This window comes from Piliocolobus tephrosceles, chromosome 12 (genome assembly GCF_002776525.5).
Source record: "Piliocolobus tephrosceles isolate RC106 chromosome 12, ASM277652v3, whole genome shotgun sequence".
Taxonomy (NCBI): domain Eukaryota; kingdom Metazoa; phylum Chordata; class Mammalia; order Primates; family Cercopithecidae; genus Piliocolobus; species Piliocolobus tephrosceles.
Window position 1 is genome coordinate 124,231,993 of NC_045445.1, and position 21,453 is coordinate 124,253,445.

Genomic DNA, 21,453 nt, shown 5'->3' on the forward strand with positions numbered 1-21,453 from the left:
CCGAATGTACTTTTTCCCCTGTCTGTTAAATGTAATTCAGAATATCCCCCCAAAATTGGATTTCCGTAACAGAGAATTTGTTATGAGAATATTCACAACTTTGAGATAATTTTGATAACTGATAAAGATGACTTCACTATTTTGGAAAACCTAAGCATCTGTAAAAATTAATGCCTCAGAAAAGCTTTTTATTTATTTATTTATATATTTTTTTGAGATGGAATCTTACTCTGTTGCCCAGGCTGGAGTGCAGTGGTATGATCTCAGCCCACTGCAACCTCCGCCTCCCGGATTCAAGCAAGTCTCTTGCCTAAGCATCCCTAGTAGCTGGGATTACAGGCGTGCACCACCACACCCAACTAATTTTTGTATTTTTAGTAGAGACGGGATTTTACCCATGTTGGCCAGGCTGGTCTCGAACTCCTGACCTCAGATGATCCATCTACCTTGGCTTCCCAAAGTGCTGGGATTAACAGGTGTGACCCACCGTGCCTGGCCGGAAAAGCTTTTTAACATTAAAAAATATATATATCTAATTTAGGGAGCAGAATTAGTTTTTGTTGTTGTTGTTGTTGTTTTAAGACAGGTTCTCGCTCTGTCACCTGGGCTCAAGCGATCCTCCCACCTCAGCCTCCCAAGTAGTTTGGACTATGGGTGCACACAACCATGCCTGGCTAGTTTTTTGTAGACATGGAGTTTTGCCATGTTGTCCAAGCTGAATCTGTGGCTTTAAATGCTACATTTTAAAATGAGGATTAGGTGTCTTGGACTCACCTTGAAACTGACAGAATTAAAAAATGACAAATTAGGCATCCAAAGTACACATTACTTAGAATGCAGTAGCTCTCACAACTGGTCTTCACAAAGCACTAATAATCTTCCACATATTTTCTCTATGAGCATAGTTGATCTATATAGTATTAACAATAGCCTATGACACATAAGGACATATATTGTCCTTAATATAATCTCATGCTTAGGTGGTATGCTGTTCTGGTTAATTGAGGCACAACCCATTTGGTAAATGAAACTGCCTGGGCAAAGCCACATCTATGTAAAGTGTAGGTGCTGTATGCCCCTCCAGAATTCCTTCACTTAGGCATTGGAACATGTTTTGACTAATCCAGCACTTGACCAATGCAAAATTTCTGTCCAGGAACCAAACTGTCACCTGCAGTGTTACCATAATTTAGCCAAAAATTCTTTGGAGAAAAACAGTTCATTTATATCTAATGACTTCAGCTAGAGCCAGATAAATCTACAGAAGTAGAAATTTCCCTCTAACCCTCAGTTTTGGAAGTACATGAGAAATACAAGCTCTCAGTTTTAGAAGTACGTGAGAAATGTAAGCAGTGCTGTGTTTGACAGTAACAAACTTTTTTTTATTATTTATTTATTTTGAGATGGAGTCTCATAGGCTGCAGTGCAATCTCAGCTCACCACAACCTCCAACTCACTGGTTCAAGCGATTCTCCTGCCTCAGCCTCCCAAGTAGTAGCTGGGGTTACAGGCGGGCACCACCACGCTCTGCTAATTTTTGTATTTTTAGTAGAGACAGGGTTTCACCATGTTAGCCAGGCTGGTCTCGATCTCCTGACCTCGTGATCCGCCCTCCTCAGCCTCCCAAAGTGCTGGGATTACAGGTGTGAGCCACCGCACCCGGCTGGGCCAACTTTTTTAAAGATAGTAACCTGTATTTCAAATGTGAAATTTGATTCGAATTTCTAATAAGCTTGAGTTGTTTTTGGAAAAGTTTCAAATCTCCTTCAGATATCAGATAATACACAGCCAGAACTTGAAATTGCTTAAATTAACAACTCACCTCTTGGAGTGAAAACAGAGATGAGCAGGTTTTCTGTTAGAAACTAGGTCAGTGGGTTAAGTGTACTTTCTCAGTTAACTTAATGTCTTTTTCTACATCAGACTCCTTTTTGCCAACTCTTCCTCCCCAACCCCATGGACTTGGAAGACTGTAATTAACGCATGTTCAGTTCTTTAGAAATCATGCAGGTGTTTTTCTTCTCTGAAGTTTTCTGCCTTTTATGTGTAGACGTAGAGTGCTCTTATTTTCTACCTTTGACTTGTATTCACCCCAGATGCACAGATTCCTGAAGAGTACCTGTAATCTAGGTGTTGACTATATTAGTGTCCTAGGAAAGATAGTATCTTGGGTAGTGTATTAGACAAACAGGAACCTATTGAAAATCGGAGTGTAAAAATTCAGTCTTACTTGCTGATTCTCTTTTTAAATAAAAGATAGATGAAAACAAGCATAGGACAATTGGAAATTAAAAAGGAAGGTGTGGAACAGGGACAGCTTTGTTGACATTTAAAAGAAGAAAACCGTGGCCAGGCGCGGTGGCTGGAGCCTGTAATCCCTGCACTTTGGGAGGCCGAGGTGGGCGGATCACCTGAGGTCAGGTGTTTGATACCAGCCTGGCTAGCATGGTGAAACCCCATCTCTACTAAAAATACAGAAAAATTAGCTGAGTGTAGTGGCAGACGCCTGTAATCCCAGCTACACGGGAGGCTGAGGCAGGAGAATCGCTTGAACCCAGGAGGCGGAGGTTGCAGTGAGCCGAGACCTCACCATTACACTCCAGCCTGGACAAGAGTGAAACTCTGTCTCAAAAAAAAAAATTTTTTTTAAATGAGAAAACTTTTAAGAAATTGGAAGGAAAAAGCATATGGTAAGCAGAAATTGAAAAGGATCAGAGAGTCTGAAAATGACTAGAGAAAAGGTTTGGAGCAGGAAAGGAAAAAGGGGGAAGTACTATGAGTTAAGTTTTATTTTCAAATTTATTATTCAGAAAATACCATTTGTGTAATAGGTAAGCATTGCTCATTGAAAAGTTAGTTTTAGAATGAAACCTTTTACTTGGCTTTCCTGTTCTATCATAAATAGGAAAAAAAATTCCTCATAGAAGTTGTGAATTCTAGAACTTAGTTGTACTGTCTAAATATTGGTATAACCAGAAAATAAAAAGATGGTTCTAAGTCTTTTTTAAAAATACATTATTAGGCCTGGTGCGGTGGCTCACGCCTGTAATCCCAGCACTTTGGGAGGCCGAGGTGGGTGGATCACTAGGTCAGGAGATCGAGACCATCCTGGCTAACACGGTGAAAGCCCATCTCTACTAAAAATACAAAAAATTAGCTGGGCATGGTGGCGGGTGCCTGTAGTCCCAGCTACTCGGGAGGCGGAGGCTGGAGAATGGCGTGAACCCGGGAGGCGGAGCTTGCATTGAGCCGAGATTGCACCACTGCACTCCAGCCTGGGCGACAGCAAGACTCCATCTCAAAAGGCATGGTGGCACACGCCTGTAATCCCAGCACTTTGGGAAGCCAAGGTGGGCGGATCAAGGTCAGGAGTTCAAGACCAGCCTGACCAACATGGCAAAACCCCATCTCTACTAAAAATACAAAAATTAGCCAGGTCATGGTGGCACATGCCTATAACCCCAGCTACTCAGGAGGCTGAGGCAAGAGAATCTCTTGAACCTGGGAGGCGGAGGTTGCAGTGAGCTGAGATTGTGCCACTGCACTCCAGCCTGGGTGACAGAGCGAGACTCCGTCTCAAAACAAAAAAAATTACAAAAAAACATTATGTTCTACCTTTGAGGTTTGTTAGGATTTTTTGTTTGTTTGTTTTTTGGTAGGGATGGAGTTTTGCCATGTTGTCTTGGCTGGTCTCAACTCCTGGCATCAAGCCATCCTCCCATCTCAGCCTCCCAAAGTGCTGGGATTACAGGCATGAGCCATGGCACTTGGCTGAGGCTTGTTAGTTTCTTTTTCTAAAATTTAAAAAAAAACCAAACCTTTTTTTTTTTTCTTTTTTGGAGACAGAGTCTCACTCTGTTGCCCAGGCTGGAGTGGAATGGCACAATCTCAGCTCCCTGCAACCTCCACCTCCCGGGTTCACGTGATTCTCCTGCCTGAGCCTCCCGAGTAGCTGGGACTACAGGTGCACACCACCATGCCTGGGTAATTTTTGTATTTTTAGTAGAGATGTGGTTTCACCATGTTGGCCAGGCTGGTCTTGAACTCCTGAGCTCAGGTGTTTGCCCACCTCCCAAAGTGCTGAGTCTACAGGCATGAGCCACCCCGCCCGACCAGAAATTGTATTTTTTTAGAGATGAGGTCTTGGTTTGTTGCCCAGGCTGCAGTACAGTGGCACCATCATCGCTCACTGCTGCCTTGAATCCCTGGACTCAAATGGTCCTCCCACCTCGGCCTCCTGAGTAGCTGGGACTACAGGGGTACACCACTATGCCCAGCTTTTTAAGTTTCTAATAGTGTTCAATTACTATTGCACTGAAATTGGAAGGAAATTAGATTTTGTAAGCACATTTATTTTTTAAATATTTTTTACTCTCTAGAAGGGTTGAAGGGATAGAGAACTTTACCAAATTGTGCTGAAACTTAGAATCTTGCCCTGAGGGGGCGTCTCTCCCTCACCCCTATTTACCCTGGTCACTTTATTTCTGAAGTTCAGTTCACTTTTGACTTTGCCTGCTTGGAGAGAAGAGGGTGAGTAAATTCTTACTACAATTTGTCTTTATTTACCATTTGGTATTTGACTATAAATACAGTATTACTGAAAGGATTTGTGCTTAGCATGAACTGATTTTTCATAGCTTTATCCTTGGTCATTAACTCAGTTTTTCAGGACAAAGGGATTAATTAAAGGCATATTGCACCTAGCTTTTTTTGTGATGATTTTGTTTTACATAAATCAATATAAGCTTTAGTTCTGAGCAAGATTTTACAAATAAAGACATCTTATACCAGGGTAGATAGTTTTGCAGTATAGCAAACATCTAAACATGCAATGTAGGAACATCTAAAGACTGTTCCATGTTTTACTGAGAATCAAAATTATATCAAATGTAGCTGACATGGGTTTTTGTTTGTTTCTTTGTTTTTGTTTTGTTTTGTTTTGTTTTTTGAGATGGAGTCTCCCTCTGTTGCCCAGGCTGGAGTGCAGCGGTGCAATCTCGGCTCACTGCAACCTCTGCCTCCCGGGATTAAGCAATTCTCCTACCTCAGCCTCCTGAGTAGCTGGGATTACAGGTACCCCCACCACTCCCAGCTAATTTTTGTATTTTTAGCAGAGACAGGGTTTCGCCATGTTGGCCAGGCTAGTCTCAAACTCCTGATCTCGTGATACGCCCGCCTGGCCTCCCAAAGTGTTGGGATTACAGACTTGAGCCACCGCACCCAACCTGATATGGTTTATTTCAGCATTAGAGCACCACAATAGTAACTACTTGGGAAGATTGCATCATGGTGGAGAGGAGATAAAACTGACAACCAAGACTCAGTCTTGATTACCTCTTTTATAGGGCCAGGCACCATCTTAAGTTCAGGAATTGCTCCCCCACTCCCACCCCTTCTGATAGACAAGCTAGTAAAAGGTATTTTGTTTCTTTGACTTAATATATTGGATATTTTAAAAATTATTTCGTGGTCGGGCGCGGTGGCTCATGCCTGTAATCCCAGCATTTTGGGAGGCCGAGGCAGGTGGATCACCTGAGGTTAGGAGTTTGAGACCAGCCTGGCTAGAGTGGTGGAACCCCGTTTCTACTAAAAATACAAAAAATTAGCCGGGCATGGTGGCATGTGCCTGTAATACCAGCTACTCAGGAGACTGAGGCAGGAGAATCCATTGAACCCAGGAGGTGGAGGTTGCAGTGAGCCGAGGTTGCACCATTGCACTCCAGCCTGGGCAACAAGTGAAATCTGTCTCAAAAAAAATTTTTTCCCCCCAAAAAGTGTATCTTAAATTGGCTGGCTAGGCCAGGCACGGTGGCTCACGCCTGTAATCCCAGCACTTCAGGAGGCTGAGGCGGGCAGATGAGGATGTCAGGAGTTCAAGACCAGCCTGATCACATGGTATTCAAATTGTTAAGTTTTAAAGGTAATTTGTATATACCTTCCTTAATTTTGAGAGAATTAAAATGTAACTTGCAATATAATTAAAATAGGGATTTCCACAGAGTTTACTATTTGATTAAAAAATCTGGAATTAAAAAAATATATACTCTAACTGGCTACAGTCTAGATTATTTTAGGATTTTAACCAGCCTTTTTTTTTTGAGACGGAGTCTCGCTCTGTTGCCCAGGCTGGAATGCAGTGGCGTGATCTTGGCTCACCACAACTTCCACCTTCCGGATTCAAACGATTCTCCTGCCTCAGCCTCCCGAGTAGCTGGGGTTACAGGCGGACGCCAACATGCCTGGCTAATTTTTGTATTTTTAGTAGAGACGGGGTTTCACTATGATGTAACATTTTGACAGTGAATGGAGAAACATGAAATTTTTCCCCAGTAGTAATGGCTAGTTATTTCTTCAACTTTTTATATCTATATATGTGTGTGTGTGTGTGTGTGTGTGTGTGTGTGTGTGTGTGTGTGTATATGCGTGTGTGCGTATGTGTATACCTATTTACAGGAACTGTATTCAAAATTATTTCTCACACTTCATTGTCAACTATATGCATACGTGCATACACAATTAACATTAAAATAAAAGATGTTTAGATGAAATGGCCAATTTACATTTTCAGGCTGGGCATGGTGGCTCATGCCTGTAATCCCAGCACTTTGGGAAGCCGAGGTGGGAAGAACACTTGAGCTCAGGATTTTAAGACCAGCCTGGGTAGTATAGTGAGACCTAATCTCTATTTTATTAAATAATCAGTAAATTAAAAAAATTTTTTTTCAGACCACTGAAATTGTATATATAATTATATAATATATTCAGAATAAGACAAAATGTTTTTCATTATACAATTTTTTAAAGTATCAAAGCAACGAAAGTGGTAACATTATTCTTTCCAAGCTTAAAAACATGACAGTTATTTAATCCTATGAAAGGCAAAGGAAAGTAATTCAGACCATGAAAGAAATGTCATTCTTTCCATACGTCTTTGAGAGTACCTGATATACAGATAGTTAAACTGTTATGTGAGAAATGAAGGATGGGAGAAGTGCCTTCTCTATGAAAAGATGAGCCATGTACGAGCCACGTACTGTTCTGCAGTTTTCTCATTTAACATTTTGAATATCTGTGTTAGTGCATATGGATTAACCTCACTCTTTTTCACAGCTGCATATGGTATATTACCAGAGTATATCCAACCAATGTCTTATTGATAGGTGATTGGAGTTATTCCCAGGTTTTGTGCTCTTACAAACAATAATGCAATGAGTATCCATTCTCTTGACAGTTCTTACTACAGAACTTTTTCTTACGTTGGTGTAAAATCTTCCTCTTAATGGTCCTGAAGATAGTTGCCATCTTTCTGAGTCTTCTCTTGTGTTGAAACATTCCTCACCCATTTGACCATTCTCCCTTTGGATCCCTTCACTGTCTTCCAGATGTGGTCCACTTTGTCAGTGTTTAATAGTATAGTGATATAACTTAGCACTGTCTTGGTTGTGGTTTTACCTGAATGGAGAGGGTGGGCTTGCCTGTTTTCTTTTCTTTTTTTTTTTTGAGACAAGGTCTCACTCTGTTGCCCAGGCTGGAGTGCAGTGGCACTATCATGGCTCACTGCAGCCTCACCCTGGGCTCAAGCTATTCAGTTCTCCCACTTCATCCTCCCAAGTAGTTGGGACCACAGGTGCATGCAGCCACCATGCCTAGCTATTTTTTATTATTTTTGTAGAGACGGGATTTCACCATGTTGCCCAGGCTGGTGTCAAACTCCTGAGCTCAATTGATTTGCCTGCCTCAACCTCCCAAAGTGCTGAGATTACAGGTGTGAGCCACTGTGCCCGACCAGGATTGTCTATCCTTTTCCTTTAGTTTACAGTTTTGTTAGTTCCTACAGCTGCCATATTACTTTAGTTCATTTTGAGGATAGTCAGTTGAAGCTTTACATATGGAGTTCGTGGGTCCCTGGAGCACCTGGTAAAAACTGTGGACTTCCAGTCACCTCACCCTACCCCCCAAATGGATTAACACACAATTATTGCTGCAATTTCAGGTGGTTCATGGGTCCCTGGTGTTTCTCTTTTCTTTATGATTAGACCTTGTTGATTACTGAAGTCATAGGTTCTCTCATTCTCTTCCAGTGCTGTTACATCATCAAAAATTAAACAGGAAACTGGGTCAGCCTTGGCATTACCTAGTGAGGTCGTGCTGCCTCCAAGTGTGGGGTGCTTTTTTGTTTTGGAGGGCTATTTTTCAACAATACAGGATCCGTCAGGCTAACCAGTCTGTAGTTCAGGAATCTGTCTGGCTTCTAGTCCTCTCCCATTCATCACAATTCTACACAGATTGCAAAAAGCAATTAAGCAGCCTTATCTACAAAGCCTCAGGATCCCAGGACATGATTTGTGAGATCGAATGACTTGAACTTGCTGAGAATAACTAGCTAGTTTTTCTTTTTGTTCTCAACCATCTTGGATTTAAGTTTCTTCTTAGTAATTGTATTTAATCCTGGATTAGAAAGAATAAGACATTATTAGCTGAGAATGGAAATAAAATAGGAGTAGGGTTGTTTCCCTTTGTTATTTGTTAATACATTAACCACCCCATGGGATGGGGGTAGGCTTCACTCTTCCTTTAACGTATAAAATGCCATTTATTCCATGTCTCTTACTTTGTCACATCACAGTTCATCCTGAGGCTTTAGCTTTATTCACTATATTCTTATATCTCTATTTCACTCATTATAATACTTGTTTTATGTGCCCAATTTTTACCATCTGTTGTAAGTGGTTTTTTAACATCTGAATTCCAGAAAGCTCTCTGTGCAGCACATCAGATTTTTTAGATACATTCCCCTTTTCTTCCTCTTATCAGTGTATTTTGCAATTATGCAGTCAGCGTTATGCTTTTGAGAGCTTCCAAGCCTTCTTGAGCTTCCTTGCACAGTTTCTGATCTTGGAATTGATCCTAATTTTCCTTTGAAAAACTTGAAATCTGCCTATCCAATATGTGCAGCATTCTCCTTCCTTTGTTTCTTGATCTCCAAACAACATGGCTTCTTTCTGTAAAGCTTCCTCCCATTTGTACATTACCAGTCATGTTTCACCAGTGAGGATAGGTCCAAAGTAACTGTTTCTCTCATTTCTCCTCGATCTTCTGAAAGACTAAATTTTTACACCGGCAAAAGCATGTCATGAGAAGCACTGATTTAAGCTGAGTGACACTTTCACAAATGTCCCCTGGTCATTAATAATAGCTAATAATAGCTGATACTTTTTGCACACTGCCACATGACAGGCACCATACTAAATCCTTTTCACGTACTCTCACTTATATCATAGGGTTATGAATGTGTTATCCCAATAATACAGTTGAGGATATGGGCTTAAAGATACTGAGCTCTGTGCCCAAGATTGCCACAGCTCCTGAGTGCCAAAGTCAGAAATTGCCTAAATTGGATCCTTAATCACCAGACATGGTGCTTAATTACCATGCTGGACAGGATTCTATTACTTGAAAACCTGTGTAGCTCTCAGACCACTGGCTGTGCACAGTAGGCACTTAAATATTTAATTTGAGGTTTATGATTCTTGCTGATTTTCAGAGTATTTCCTTTTCAGCTTCTACAACTCAATAAGAAAAAGAGAAAAAATGGGCAAGGCATACTATTAGGCAATTTATAGAAGAAATGAATGGAAAATGCTCAGTTTTGTTTTTTGTTTGTTTGTTTTCGGGTTTTTGTTGTTTTTTTGAGATGGAGTCTTGCTATGTCACCCAGGCTGGAATGCAGTGGCATGATCTCAGTTCACTGCAACCTCCACCTCCCAGGTTCAAGCGATTATACTGCCTCAGCCTCCCGGGCAGCTGGGATTACAGGCAGGCGCCACCACGCCCGGCTAATTTTTGTATTTAGTAGAGACAGGATTTCACCGTGTTGGCCAGGCTGTTCTCGAACTCCTGACCTTGTGATCCGCCTGCCTTGGCCTCTCAAAGTGCTGGGATTACAGGCATGAGCCACCGCACCCAGCCTGTTTTTTTTGTTTTTGTTTTGTGGAGATAGAGTTTCGCTGTTGTTGCCCAGGCTGCAGTGCGATGGCACGATCTTGGCTTACTGCAACCTCCCCCTCCTGGGTTCAAGCGATTCTTCTGCTTCAGCCTTCCAAGTAGCTGGGATTACAGGCATGCACCACCACACCCAGCTTTTTTTTTTTTTTTTTTTTTTTTGAGACGGAGTTTTGCTCTTATTACCCAGGTTGGAGTGCAATGGTGCAATCTCAGCTCACTGCAACCTCCGCCTCCCAGGTTCAAGTGATTCTCCTGCCTCAGCCTCTTGAGTAGCTGGAGTTACAGGTACCCGCCACCATGCCCAGCTAATTTTTGTATTTTTAGTAGAGACAGGGTTTCACCATGTTAGGCTGGTCTTGAACTCCTGACCTCAGGTGTTCTACCCACCTTGGCCTCCCAAAGTACTGGGATTACAGGTGTGAGCCACCGTGCCCGGACTGTTTTTTGTTTTGTTTTTTGAGACAGAGTCCCGCTGTGTCACCCAGGCTGGAGTATGGTGGCATGATCTCAGATCACTGCAGCCTCTGCCTCTTGGGCTCAGGTGCTCTTCCCACCTCACCCTCCCAAATAACTGGAACTACAGGCCTGCTCTACCACACCCAGCTAATTTTTGTATTTTTTGTAGAGACAGGGTTTTACAGTGTTGCCCAGGCTGGTCTCGAACTCCTGGGCTTTTAAAATCGTTTTGATGGAGAACCATTTTTAAATGGCAAGAACTCTTTCTGTTTATAAATATAATATATAAAAAAACAAAGAATGCAAAAATGTTGGTGTGAACTGTGCCCAGCCCACTTTAACTTTTTATGTGTGAAGTAAAAGTAGTAAAATGGAAGATCTTAGGTTGTTCTCACCTTTTTTCCTTTATTATTTGTTTTATTGAAGTTACTTGTTTACTAGTATTCATCATTTGCTATGATTTTTCCAGAGTTACTGTTTTTGCTAGGAAGAATTGGGCTGGATGCCCAATCACTGTGATTCATATGACTGATTTTTTTTTTTTTTTATTACGAGCAATTCTACTTTCTTTTCTTTCTTTCTTTCTTTTTTTTTTTTTTTTGAGACGGAGTCTAGCTCTGTCGCCCGGGCTGGAGTGCAGTGGCCGGATCTCAGCTCACTGCAAGCTCCGCCTCCTGGGTTTATGCCATTTTCCTGCCTCAGCCTCCCCAGAAGCTGGGACTACAGGCGCCCGCCACCTCGCCCGGCTATTTTTTTGTATTTTTTAGTAGAGACAGGGTTTCACCATGTTAGCCAGGATGGTCTCGATCTCCTGACCTCGTGATCCGCCCGTCTCGGCCTCCCAAAGTGCTGGGATTACAGGCTTGAGCCACCGTGCGCAGCCTCTGCTTTTATTTGAGAAGGGTCATTAGGCTCATTCACTGAACATGTTGTTTTAATAAATGAGTATATAATGTAAAGATTTTTCTAAAGAATAATGGAAGCTGTGTTGTAATGTTCTGGAAATTACATGAGCTTTGAAGTAAAATTGTCCTCATTCAAGGTTCAGATCACAACTCTACCAGTTGTAGTTACATAAACAATTTGGGCAAGTCACTTCACATTCTAAGCCTCAGTTTTCTTATCAGGAAAACGGGGATGGTTATTGCACTCTCACAGGAGGAATAATTTAATGTGAGATGTACATGTAAAGCACCCAGTGCAGTAACAACAAAGTTAGTTTTTTTTTTTCCTGTTGGGACAGAGTCTCGCTCTGTCGCCCAGGCTGGAGAGAAGTGGTGCAATCTCAACTCACTACAACCTCCACCTCCCAGGTTTAAGCCGTTCTCCTGCCTCAGCCCCCCGAGTTGCTGGGATTACAGGCACACGCCACCACAGCCAGCTAAATTTTGTGTTTTTAGTAGAGACGGGATTTCACCGTGTTGACCAGGCTGGTCTTGAACTCCTGAGCTCAAGTGATCTGCCCGCCTTGGCTTCCCAAAGTGTTGGGATTACAGGCGTGAGCCACCGTACCCGGCCAGTGTTAGCTTTCTCTCTTACGTGATTGGACAAGGGGTTCTCAGCCTTTTTTTGTGCTATTTACCCCTTTGCTGATCTTGTGAAGCCCATGGAAGGACCTCTTCTCAAAATAATGATTTTAATGATAAAATGCCTGACATTACAAAGGAAACTAGTTATATTGAATACAGTTATCAAAATACTTAAAACAAATTTGTGGTGCTTTTTGTTGGACCACTGTTTTGGACTAAGGTGAGGAATAAATTAATGAATGGGCTAAAGAAAGGAAGGAGGAAAGGAAAGAGGAGAAGGAAGGGGAGGAAGCTCTTAAAATTATACACCTGGTTTTTTTTTTTTTTTTTTTTAGACAGAGTCTTGCTCTGCCCCCAGGCTGGAGTGCAGTGGTGCAATCTCGGCTCACTGCAAGCTCCGCCTCCCGGGTTCACACCATTCTCCTGCCTCAGCCTCCCGAGCAGCTGGGACTACAGGCGCCCGCCACTTCGCCCGGCTAGTTTTTTTTGTATTTTTAGTAGAGACGGGGTTTCACCGTGTTAGCCAGGATGGTCTCGATCTCCTGACCTCGTGATCCGCGAGTCTCGGCCTCCCAAAGTGCTGGGATTACAGGCTTGAGCCACTGCGCCTGGCCTATACACCTGGTTTTGACTCCCTCCCTAGCTGTCATCCCAGATTTCCAACAGGCTCTTAGACATTTCCACCTCAACACCCTACCAGGGAAGTTGAATACCTCTCTCAAACCAGCTCATCTTCCCTGCTTTCCCTATTGATATCACCACTCTCTCCATCACCTCAAGTCTAAATGCTCAAGTCACATTTGAGTCCTCATTCTTTCACCCTATTTCAAATCAGTCATGGTTGTCTGTAGATTTTACCTCTACGCTAATTCCTGTTACCCAAATTTAAGACCCTCGGCCGGGCGCGGTGGCTCAAGCCTGTAATCCCAGCACTTTGGGAGGCCGAGACGGGCGGATCACGAGGTCAGGAGATCGAGACCATCCTGGCTAACACGGTGAAACCCCGTCTCTACTAAAAATACAAAAAACTAGCCGGGCGAGGTGGCGGCGCCTGTAGTCCCAGCTACTCGGGAGGCTGAGGCAGGAGAATGGTGTGAACCCCGGGAGGCGGAGCTTGCAGTGAGCTGAGATCCGGCCACTGCACTCCAGCCTGGGTGACAGAGTCTCACTCTGTCACAAAAAAAAAAAAAAAAATTTAAGACCCTCTTATCCTTGTCTTATGACACAGGATTTTTCTGCTTAGTCCCCTACTTCTTACATCTTCCACAAAGTATCTCTTGAATGTCTTGGGCCAGTTTAATATAATCTTTATCTCTAATTCTGCCGCACTCACAGATGTGCTGTTTGGCTTCATACCTAATTGCCACCTGACTCATTTACCTGTTGGTAAATTTGTATTTGTTTCCACTTTCCCAAATACATTCTAGGTTCTTTAAGGAAATGGATTACATCTTATACTTAATTTTGTTTCTCCCTATAGCACTTAGCACAATACTTAAAGGTGCTTTATTTTAATTTTATTTTATTAGTTTTTGTAGAGCTGAGTTCTTGCTTTGTTGCCCAGGCTGGTCTCAAGTGATCCTCCCACCTTGGCCTCCCAAAGTACTTGGATGACAGGCATGAGCCACCACACCAGGCCAAAAGTGCTTTATAAAATCTTGGTAGTCATCATAATTGGGTAGTTCCAGCTCCAGAAGCAAAAAGGAAAATGTTTGCCAGGTATAGTGGCTCACACCTGTCATCCCAGCAGCTCAGGAGACTGAGGCAGGAGGATCACTTGAGCCAGGAGTTCAACACCAGCCTGGGCAACAGAGAAAGACCCCATCTCTAAAAATATATAGTAGTAATAATTTTAAAATAAAATGTTAAAAATTAAACAAAAAGTTTGACCTAATATCTACTGAATTCTTTTTTTTTTTTTTTGATGGGCTCTTGCTCTGTCACCAGGCTGGAGTGCAATGGTGCGATCTTGGCTCATTGCAACCTCCACCGCTGGGTTCCAGCGATTCTCCTGCCTCAGGGATTACAGATGTCCATCACCACGCCTGGTTAATTTTTGTATTTTTAGTAGAGACAGGGTTTCACCAAGTTGGCCAGGATGGCTCGATTTCTTGACCTCGTGATCCGCCTGCTTCGGCCTCCCAAAGTGCTGGGATGACAGGCGTGAGCCACCGTGCCTGGCCTGAATTCTTTTAGAAGTTGATATCAGACCAAGTCTTTATGTCAAAACCCCGAAATTTTACATGTATTTAAATTTTCACTAACTTAACTCCCCAAATGATTCGGTCACAGCTTTATGGTGTTACTTGTGATTAAGAAAACTGTGGATATGGTTTCCTCTACTGTGAAGCCCTGTACTTTTCCTCATATTCCTTCCTTGTAGCCCAGGGCTTGACATAATAGGTGCCTAATTGTTTGTTTACTCTTAAAAGCTTGGGAATGTACATAGATCATTACAAATAAAGAAAACATAGGAGGCCATATGTGGTGGCTCACGCCTGTAATCCCAGCACTTTGGGAGGCTGAGGCAGGTGGATCATTAGGTCGGGAGTTCAAGACCAGCCTGGTCAAGATGATGAAACCTGGTCTCTACTAAAAATAAAAAAATTAGCCGGGCGTGGTGGCAGGCGCCTCAGGAGGCTGAGGCAGAGAAGTGCTTGAACCCGGGAGGTGGAAGTTGCCAGTGCACTCCAGCCTGGGCAGCAGAGCGAGACTCCATCTCCAAAAAAAGCTTTGTAGAAAACAAAAGAAAGTAGGTGATCTTAGCAGGAAAAGCAGTTTTAGTAAAGTGAGCCTAAGATGATCGTGTTAGTCGGCTTTGATAATTTGTTTGCCGCTGATGCTTTTTCATTTGGTTGAATTCTTTTTCTTGTGTTCTTAGGTTAAGACATCAGAATTTTATAGATACTCCCGACAGCTCCGTTATGAAGTTGACCAAGCATTGAATTACTTTCAGAATGTTCACCAGCAGCCTTTGTTGGATATGAAGTCAAGCCGCATTCGTTCTGCAAAACCACAAACTACAGTATTTCGAGGAATGATTGGACATAGCATGGTTAACAGTAAAATACTTCTCTTAAAGAAACCAAGAGTCTGGTGGGAACTAGAAGGCCCACAAGTACCTCTGCGACCTGACTGCCTTGCTATCGTCAATAATTTTGTGTTCCTGTTAGGCGGGGAAGAGCTGGGCCCGGATGGTGAATTCCATGCTTCTTCCAAAGTATTCAGGTATGACCCGAGACAAAACTCCTGGCTGCAGATGGCAGATATGTCTGTACCACGCTCTGAATTTGCTGTAGGTGTTATTGGGAAGTTTATTTACGCCGTAGCAGGCAGAACCAGAGATGAGACTTTCTATTCAACTGAGAGATATGACATCACCAATGATAAATGGGAATTTGTAGATCCTTATCCAGTTAACAAATATGGACATGAGGGGACAGTGCTCAATAACAAGTTGTTTATCACCGGTGGAATCACCTCATCTTCCACCTCCAAGCAAGTGTGTGTGTTTGACCCCAGCAAAGAAGGGACCATAGAACAACGGACCAGGAGAACTCAAGTGGTTACCAACTGTTGGGAGAATAAGAGCAAGATGAATTACGCGAGATGCTTTCACAAGATGATTTCTTACAATGGCAAGCTTTATGTCTTCGGTGGCGTCTGTGTGATCTTGAGGGCCTCTTTCGAATCTCAGGGATGCCCTTCTACAGAAGTATACAACCCAGAGACTGATCAGTGGACCATCTTGGCATCCATGCCGATTGGTAGAAGTGGTCATGGTGTGACTGTGCTGGACAAACAAATAATGGTTCTTGGAGGCCTTTGTTATAATGGTCATTACAGCGATTCCATTCTCACTTTTGATCCTGATGAAAACAAGTGGAAGGAAGATGAGTACCCTCGGATGCCCTGCAAGCTGGATGGTTTACAAGTATGCAACCTGCATTTTCCGGACTATGTACTGGATGAGGTCAGGCGTTGCAACTAATGACATCCTTCTCCCTAAAAGAGGCAAACAAAGTATTTGTTTGTGCAGAGTAGTTAAAACATATAAAGAAAAACCTCACCAGTTTTACTATCAAAGCCATTGGTCTAACATCGTAAGAATTTTTCTTTCCGTGCTAGCATCCTTTTTTTCTTTTCTTTTCAGTGGCCTCAAACTCATGCAATAAGTTAATTCTAAGTGCTAGCTCTTGAAACTACTTCCAGAAGCAGTTTAATAGAATGCTCCACTTATCTGGGAAATTGATTTTCTGCTTTAAACATTTCTTTCAGATGTTAGCGTAGGAGTCATGTGTCTTCTAAGAGAAGACCTGATAAGTGTCACTGGATGTGATTTCAGTCCCTGTCTCTATCTGAAACCTTTTTGAAGATTTATTTCAGTGTATTTCAATCTGTTATACTTTTTGGTTTTATTATTTAAAAGTTTAAAACTCTTGACCTTTTTGCATGGCTTTTTGCTGAAAATGCAAAAATATAAATTTTCTACAAAATTAACTTTTTATATTCAAAACACTATTTCTAAGCTGCCTTCTCTTATCCGCATTGCGTTAGTGAAAGCATATTCATACTCGCATACAACCTATAAACACACAAGGCACATCCCTTTTATGCGTGGTTAGGATTCTATATTTTTAAGCTAGTGCACTTGCACACACAGTTCGCCATACTTGTTGAATTTTAGATGTAACGTCTTTTCACATATTAACATTTTTAGAAAGTTAAAATAACTGGAGTCCTCATTTGCTATCAAAGTAGCCTATCTTCAGTCCATACTGATTCAGTAATATTTGAATTCCTTATATTTCTGAAACATGTATGGTTATGAAAACTAACATTTTATAGTTTATTTTCAAAAGCAACTGTTAGTGTTCTTTGTCGATGTGTGTCTTTTCTTTTTGAAAATGTTTTTCTTTGCAGTCTGTTTAACATTGCCCTGTTTTTAGTGAGAATCGAAGTGGTATATGACAAGTTCTGGCCCTGCAGCATGCAAGCACTTTTAAAGAGCATTTAGGTAATACCAGACTCCTAAATCAAGGCCCCTTAAAAGTAAGTGCAACTCCCGTTTTTTACATTCAGTAAGGCTGCTGCATTTGTTATTGAATGGAAGGTAGAAACTGTTAGAAAATTTGAGCTCAGTTTTGACTTAGAGGTAAGAAATAGAATTATAATGTTACTGGTTTTATCTACTTGTTTATTTTGTACAAAATACCCAGCGACACTAGGGATGTAAGCCCTCAGTTTTGTTTTATTTACTGAAAGCTATTAGCATGAAGGATAGTAACCACAAAGTTCAGAATGGATCAAGAATAGCTGTTTAAAAGCATTTATAATAAGTGTTTTAGGATTAGCTGCACCTTTCAACTCTTTAAATGCAGAGGAAAAAACAGTTGACAAAGTTAAGCAAGAATAACCTGGGAGTGGATCATTGAAATTGATGCCATTTTCACATGAGTAGTCTATATCTGATACAGACTAGATCTATACTGGCAAAACTTGCCAGATCTTAGAATATTGGTGCAATATTGCAATGCCTTCTATATGGCTGCTGATGTATAAATTTTCTAGTTTCACTTTGTTTGTTTGGTGTTTGTTTGTTTGTTTGTTTGCTGCTGCCACCATTGAACATAAAATGGAAGTGTGAAGTCGTGGAAATGTGAAGACTTTGGGTTTTGGGGTTTTTTTGGGCAGTTTTTAGACATACTATGAGATTAAACCTGATCTTCAAACTCCAAAATTGGAGGCATTTGGGTTTAAGAAACAGTCAGGTACACAAGTAGCTTTTGAAAAAACCATTGGCATTGATTTCAGAAATCAATAATAATCTTATTTTGTATATGAAACTTAAATTTTCATTAACTAGTCCTATCATTTACTTACAGTTTCCAAACATGAAATTTGGTTATCTTGTTTCCCATGATAATATGGGTAAAAAGTCTTTTTCTACATTTAAAAAAAGCTATTATTTTATTTTTGAAAGCTAGGAATAAGTTAACCATTTAATTTTTTTTTCTACTACGTTAGTTTAGTGGCTTTGTATGTGTGCTGTTTTGCTTTAAAGAAAATAACGTCTTCATTATTTTCCTCATTGATGTCTTTTGCTAGAAAAGACCAAGAAAGAGCCATCAGGCCAGGTATCCACATCAAAGGCTTTACACTATAGTGGTGGTTCTCTTTAATTGCTTAGATATGACTTTATGGCCCTAGTTAGGGTGACATTTGGGCGAACATTTGAGTATTCTTGGTCTTCAGTTTTAAAGACAGAGGCCAAGATCAAAGCTCATGTTTTGTAAAATTCATAAAATCTTAACTTGAACTAACTCTGGGTTCAGCTTCACGTAAGTCACGTCGGACCTGATGTTAGCTGTAATCAGTTTTGAGCTTTAAGAATAGTTGCTGTTGCTTGGGTTCTGAATGTATGAGAAAACTCCCTGTTTATATGTAGTTCTAATTTAGGTTATTTTAAATCCATGATTAACTTACATTCCCTTTTAAAATTATGGTTTAATTGCTGCAAGAGATTTATTTTTGTTATACTAAACTATGGAAAAGTTTTTCATAGCATTTTTTTCAAGTTTATTTTTTGTGTGCTTCATCTGGAATTTTTGTTTATATACTTTGCGCTCAAAAAAGTAGTTTTTCGAAAAATTCAGTAAGAGATTTGAATCTATACAGTTTAACTGTTATGACCTTTATGCGTGTTGTTTTCACTTTATATCTTAAATGCCAGAGTTCACAAAAATAGCTGATCTTCATTAATTACATCTTAATTAGAACTGTTGTTCTCTTCCGTGTCTTTGACCTTCTAAGTTTTGATTTTAAAGAAATTCCTTGCACTACAACCTTTTCTTAAAATGCAAGATTCTCACATTGAAGGTTTTGTGTTGGAAGAAATGCTACTGGTTTTTAAAAAGCAAAGCTTAACTAATAGAATTACTAGCTTTTCTTGAGACAGCTTTCTGTGTCCTCATTACTCTGCTCTGTGTGAGTGTTACTAGAATTTGTGAAATACTGACTGAGCCCTTCACTTATCTTTTCTAAAGCAGCACCTTTGGACACCTCATTCTGGGAAGCCTGCTCGAGTCATAGTAAAGGACACACGCTTTATGTGGGGAGAAGTGGTAAAAATGGAGTTTTGTCTTAATTACATGAAACTAAGCTTTAAAATATTTTATAACAGATTATTTGAGCTGCATAATCTAAACATGTCAAACGTTCAGTGGGACTATTTTTATATATGTATATGTGGGTGTAGGTCATAACATTTCAGTTTATAATATAAATTGTTATTTCAGTTTATAAGCTATCTCTCAAAGGAGACTAGCTCTTTTGAGAATTCATAATTTAAAGTTTTAGACTGAAGTAAAATACAACATAGATAATAGTGTAAATCAGATATAATTGAGGGCTATATGGCAGTAAAACTGCTAGTGCCAGTTTTCTTGTTTGCCTGTTATACATTTTTGATTTTTGTTTTGTATTCTGAACATTTTGAGAGATCATATGTTTGTTCAATTACATTTAGAGTTGGTTTGGGAATAAATATCTTCTAAAAAGAGATTTATCTTAAAAATGGAAGTCCTAAAAATTAGTTTATCCAGAGTTTATAAAGTCAAATATTCACTAGGCATAGACTGGAATAGATAAATTCATGGAAATCATATCCTTTCAGTACACCATATAACTTCAATATTACACAAGTAACATTGAGGAGAATGCCATCAGCTTTGTTCTCCCTTAAATTCTTAGGTTTTCTTTTTACATTTTGGGAACAACTACATTTAAAATGTTATTAATCAGTATATAGTAAGGATTAGGTGTTTGCTTTCTGAAGGAATGGTCCAGTGAGGTGATTGGGAGAGGTTATTTTCTACCTAACTTGTATATGCCCTGTACCTGTTGGGCATACTTTGTCTATAGAAAAATATTTTGACCTTTAGGTACATTTTGGGCCAGTAGTCAAATAATCCTAGGGCCGATATAAAAATCTTAGAATAATTTAAGGTTTGCCTTTTATACCTGTTTTGAAAGCCTTTACATTTTTGTCAGGTAATTTTTCCCAAGCCGTGGATATAATCTATTCAAACATGTTTATGCTATCCATTCTGTTTTTAAATTGAAAAAAATGTTAAAAGTGTTTATGAAGAAAAGTTTAAATAAAATATTTTTAATCTTTAAAATATACCTCTTTATCTCTGATTATTTGCTGTTTTTTTTTTATATAATCCATCACTTTCAAAGTCACTAATGACTTGATTAGCAGAATACATTTTGTTTTCCTTCAACATGCCAAGGAAGTGCCATGAAAATGTGATTTCTGCCAATGCTTTCAGCCGCAGATTCAAATGAGAGCATTAGAGTGAAATTATTTATACTCTTATATGCAATGGAAATTTTATAATGAAGCCAAGTAATTAAAGTTCTAACAGAGTTTTGCAGTCTTGCAAAAGGAAAATATAGAACTGAGAAAAAGCGTTTACAAGCCTCAAGCCTTAGTTTGGCGATTTTTAGATTTCCTTTAGCATTTTTGATTCATTGGTCTTCCAGGCATTTCTGAAATTCAGAACTTGGTGGAGGCCTTGGGTATACATCGACACATGTGTGCCATCTTTCAAACGGACACCTAAGAAACCGCAACAGGATTCCCAAGCACCTAGATCCTGGCCTCAGGCAACCTTTCCAGCCTCTTTCTCTCCACCACTTCCTACACTCCATTCTGTTGTGATCTTTACGTGTGTTCCTTTCCAGCCTAAAGTTACTTGCCTTTCTTTCTCCTGCCCTGCTTGTTAAAATCCACTTATTTTTGCAAAGTCCGACTCAAATGTTTCCCTCTCCCTGAAAGCTGCGTTAGCTCTTCTGTTGAATTAATTGCCTCTTCTACACTCAACACACTTACAGTTTCTATTTAACTTCATTTTGCATAATAATTGGGCATGATTCTTTCTCCACGACTAGATCATAGTCTCCTTGGGTGAAAGGATTTTTCGTTCTTTGTACCCTCGTATCTAGCATTTGTACACAGTAGGCACTGAGCTAAATGTTTATTGCAGCATATGACAAATTCCATATGTAACAGACAAATGGTATAGGTATTCAGATGAGAGATTACAGTGCCCTGGGGTTTTTGTCTCTGCCTGCTTTTCAGTCTACACACTCTGTACTATCTCATCCATACCTATACCTGTGGCTTCATTTACAACTGTTAGTTACTCTTTTGTTTTTTTGAGACAGAGCCTTGCTCTGTCGCCCAGGCTGGAGTGCAGTGGTGCAATCTCGGCTCACTGCAACCTCCACCTCCTGGGTTCAAGTGATTCTCCTGCTTCGGTGTCTCAAGTAACTGGGATTACAGGCATGCACCACCATGCCCAGCTAATTTTGTATTTTTAGTAGAGATGGGGTTTCACCATGTTGGACAGGCCGGTCTCGAACTCCTGACCTCACATGATCCACCCGTTTGGCC

General features: G+C 40.6%; 1 protein-coding gene across 1 annotated transcript in view; it reads left to right on the forward strand.

The window, feature by feature from the left end:
- Window positions 1–20,177, forward strand: part of KLHL15 (kelch like family member 15) — a 47,371-nt gene extending 27,194 nt beyond the window's left edge. The window contains exon 4 of the mRNA XM_023202605.1: window positions 14,872–20,177. Coding sequence (XP_023058373.1) covers window positions 14,872–15,981 — 1,110 coding nt within the window. The 3' untranslated portion in view covers window positions 15,982–20,177. The remainder of the gene's footprint in view (window positions 1–14,871) is intronic.
- The last annotated feature ends 1,276 nt before the right edge of the window (window positions 20,178–21,453 follow it).